The sequence below is a fragment of the Sphaeroforma arctica genome, assembly GCF_001186125.1.
Source record: "Sphaeroforma arctica JP610 unplaced genomic scaffold supercont1.107, whole genome shotgun sequence".
Classification (NCBI taxonomy): Eukaryota; class Ichthyosporea; order Ichthyophonida; genus Sphaeroforma; species Sphaeroforma arctica.
The window spans coordinates 124,799-127,999 of record NW_014040451.1 but is presented as its reverse complement, the minus strand read 5'-3'; the positions used below and the strand labels follow the sequence as shown (position 1 = coordinate 127,999).

The window sequence follows — 3,201 nt, the reverse complement described above, 5'->3', positions numbered from 1 at the left end:
TATATATATATATATATGTATGTATAGTAAATGATGTATGTATGTATGTATGTATGTGCGTGTGTACGTATTCGTATGTATTTAAGCATAAGTGGGTGTGTGTTTGTGTGCGTATGTATGTGTGTGTGTGTGTGTGTGTATGTGTATATGCATATGTAGCTTTTGTATACATTTATTCTTCAGACCTACCGTCTATTGCTGATCTGATAGTTTTATTTCAAATTAGAAGATATCATTTTGAATACAATTTATCACGAGCTCTGTTCCCGGAAAGTTACACAAACACGATGTTTGGTGCTCGATGTGTAGACTTGTCGATAAAACTAAGCCGGTGTAAAGTTTACAAGTTCTAAGTTCAACAACACTCCATATGATGTGCATAACTCAAGTAGCACAATATGGCGTACACTGTCATATTGGCACGACTAGAACAGTGTCACAACTACCAGTACACCTACCAATTCGGGTATCAAGCAACATGCTTGTATACCATATCATGGTTTAACTGCATATCGAACACATATGGAAAACTGACATTCTGTGTTCTGCCCAAATATGGTAATCGGATTTTACGATTACCACGCTACACAAGGTAGAAGTGTGTATAGTATGCACAACCTGATTGAAAAGATAAGCTCTACACAAGGTAGAAATATGTAGATGTATTTACGATTGCACCACTAGTGAACCCCTGATCGAGAAGATCTTTTTTTTCATAAAATACAAAACAAATTTAAAACAGCATATTGTACATGTACTACAGCAACAAGAAGCGATGCCCAAGCAGTCAGTAAACAGTGTACTGTACATAGTAATTCCTTGAGCTCCCGATCCACGTGAACACCATATCATTCGTCGGAAAAAATATACTTTATTGATGAAAGCTATTTATTGGTGTTGCTAAATTAAACAAAGTAGTTCTATATTATGATTGGATAATGTTTTAGAGTTTATTGTTTTTGAAAGCTGTAAGCTACTTGTAACCTTCTCTTGTGATCGATTCCACCAATCCACCCTCCAGGAGTCCAGGAGTCTCTACTAGAGAGTAAAGGCTCCAGGCTCCACTGACCAATTAAATCCATACTCATGGTAGGAATTTTATTTAATTTTAGCACGACCGGCGACTCGGCGACTCGGCCTCTAGTCCTCAACGGCCAACCGCCAACGCCTTTCTTAGGACTTAGTTCTCACTTCTCTGAGTGGCTGAGACTCTGACCCTTTGCCCTTGGGCCTTGTAGTTTGTACTCCGGTACTCACAGCTGCTGCTGTCAGCCTTTCGCCTTCCGCTTTGGACTTCGGTCTCTTGGAAGATCAGGACTTCAGCCTTCGGGCCTTCAGAAGTTCAGGGCCGCCAGGGCCCTGGGCATATGTAAATATCATGACCCTCTGGCAGGTATTATAACGTAAAACGTAATTATGTTTAAAGTCATTTCGCAAACGTGAAAACGTAGTACGTTACGCTATGAGCCTTTCGTCCATATGCAAACTGTGGTGCTCATAGACGAAAGTGTATTATGTATATACGTTTATATTCAATGCGTAAATGTTAAAACGTAATACCTCTACGCTGTATTTGGGTTACGTTATGAGCCCTGCCCTCTGGGGATCAAAAAGTCTCGAAGAATGACTTTCTCTCCGAGACAGATGCAACTTTTCCACGCAGACTCATCCCCAGCCAGCAGAGAGAGGGCCTTGAAAGGCATGTACAGCACTAAAATTGACACTTTACGATGTGCGACGAACTTGCTCGAGACAAATCCTGAGAGGGAAATGATTTTACTACAAATTGTTACATTCCATTTCCTAAACGTTCATAACTTCGTCTGTTTCGTACTTCATTTAAATAATACGCCAAATAACAACACCGAAAACTCTCTTTTTACCCCCCCCGAGATATATAATTAGTTCGCCCAAAGAATGGCTATCGAACCAAAACAAGTTTTGTGTCAACAACCATCTGTAACTGAGTGCACGAAGGTGAACAATATGCCACAGAACAGCAACTCGATACCAGCCAGTGGTACAGACTCATCACATTATTCTGACTCGAAAGTGGGCGCAAACAATGAAAACAGGGCCAATAATAAGGGATTGGATACGTTGAATGCAAATGAAAGATCTATACTGGATATTGAACTGATGAAGCTGGCTGGAGATGATTACTCGGGTGACTCTGAAGCCGACGAGGAGTCGATTGAAGAGCTCGCGCCCGAGGTTCGAGCCTATATAGATCAGGCGCCAGATGCTAGGAACAAATTCGCTCATGCGGTCGGGGGAAAGGTGCGAACTGTGGACTTTCCCATGTGTGTGGAGGAGATATACGAACAAGCAGCCAAGCGAATAGGTGGGCTCCTCGAGCTAACGCAAAAGGGTATGCTTATGCAGATACCTCATGGCTTGCCAGCAACCTCAACAAGGGGTGTACAGTTCACACACAGAGAGACGGGCGCACATGTAATGATCATGCACACAGTACTATATGCGAGGAATGGCCGAGGCGACAAGTGTGGGTATGCGAGTGAAGGCATATGGGTGGTGAGTAAGTTTACAGCCACCAAGCAGCCTATTTGGAGGTGTGTGGTGGAACCAAAGGAATTGGAAACAGCTAGTATGAATAGCTTTGATAAGTTTGTGTTACACTTGCAGAATGCACAAAATCAGGCAAAAGTTGCGAGCGCCAGTCCATTTAGCCCACAATAACGGTATTTACAGCATCATAGTCTATTCATGGCATCCGGGTATTACCGAAGGATTTGCTATTGCACACAACCGGACCGAACAAGGTAGAGGACTTGTGGGACTTGGAAAGAAATTAAGTTTGATACCGGATATCAACAAAAAAAATTCTATCGTATTGAATGTCTCAGTGTTATTTCTACTACTATATAAAGTCAATAGGTGATCAATATCAATCTGGCTAACTTGAAGACGCAGATATCAAGCACCAAATTAAAACTATGACTATTAAATAGGTCTAATTGTAGCGATCATCGCATCATGCGATATATAAATATATATATATATGTATGTATGTATGTATGTATGTATGTATATATATATATGTGTATGTATATAGATGTATATATGTATTTATATATATCTATGTTTGTATAAATATATATATATATATAAATGTATATATATATATATATGTATAATTATATATATATATATATATACTTATATTCATATATATATATG

At 39.8% G+C, this 3,201-nt stretch overlaps 1 protein-coding gene across 1 annotated transcript; it reads left to right on the top strand.

The window, feature by feature from the left end:
* Nucleotides 1–1,827: 1,827 nt before the first annotated feature.
* On the top strand, nucleotides 1,828–2,985 carry SARC_02415 (hypothetical protein). The gene has a single exon (XM_014303843.1). It carries the CDS (start codon nucleotides 1,918–1,920, stop codon nucleotides 2,698–2,700), a length of 783 nt encoding a protein of 260 aa, XP_014159318.1. The 5' UTR covers nucleotides 1,828–1,917; the 3' UTR covers nucleotides 2,701–2,985.
* Nucleotides 2,986–3,201: the final 216 nt, after the last annotated feature.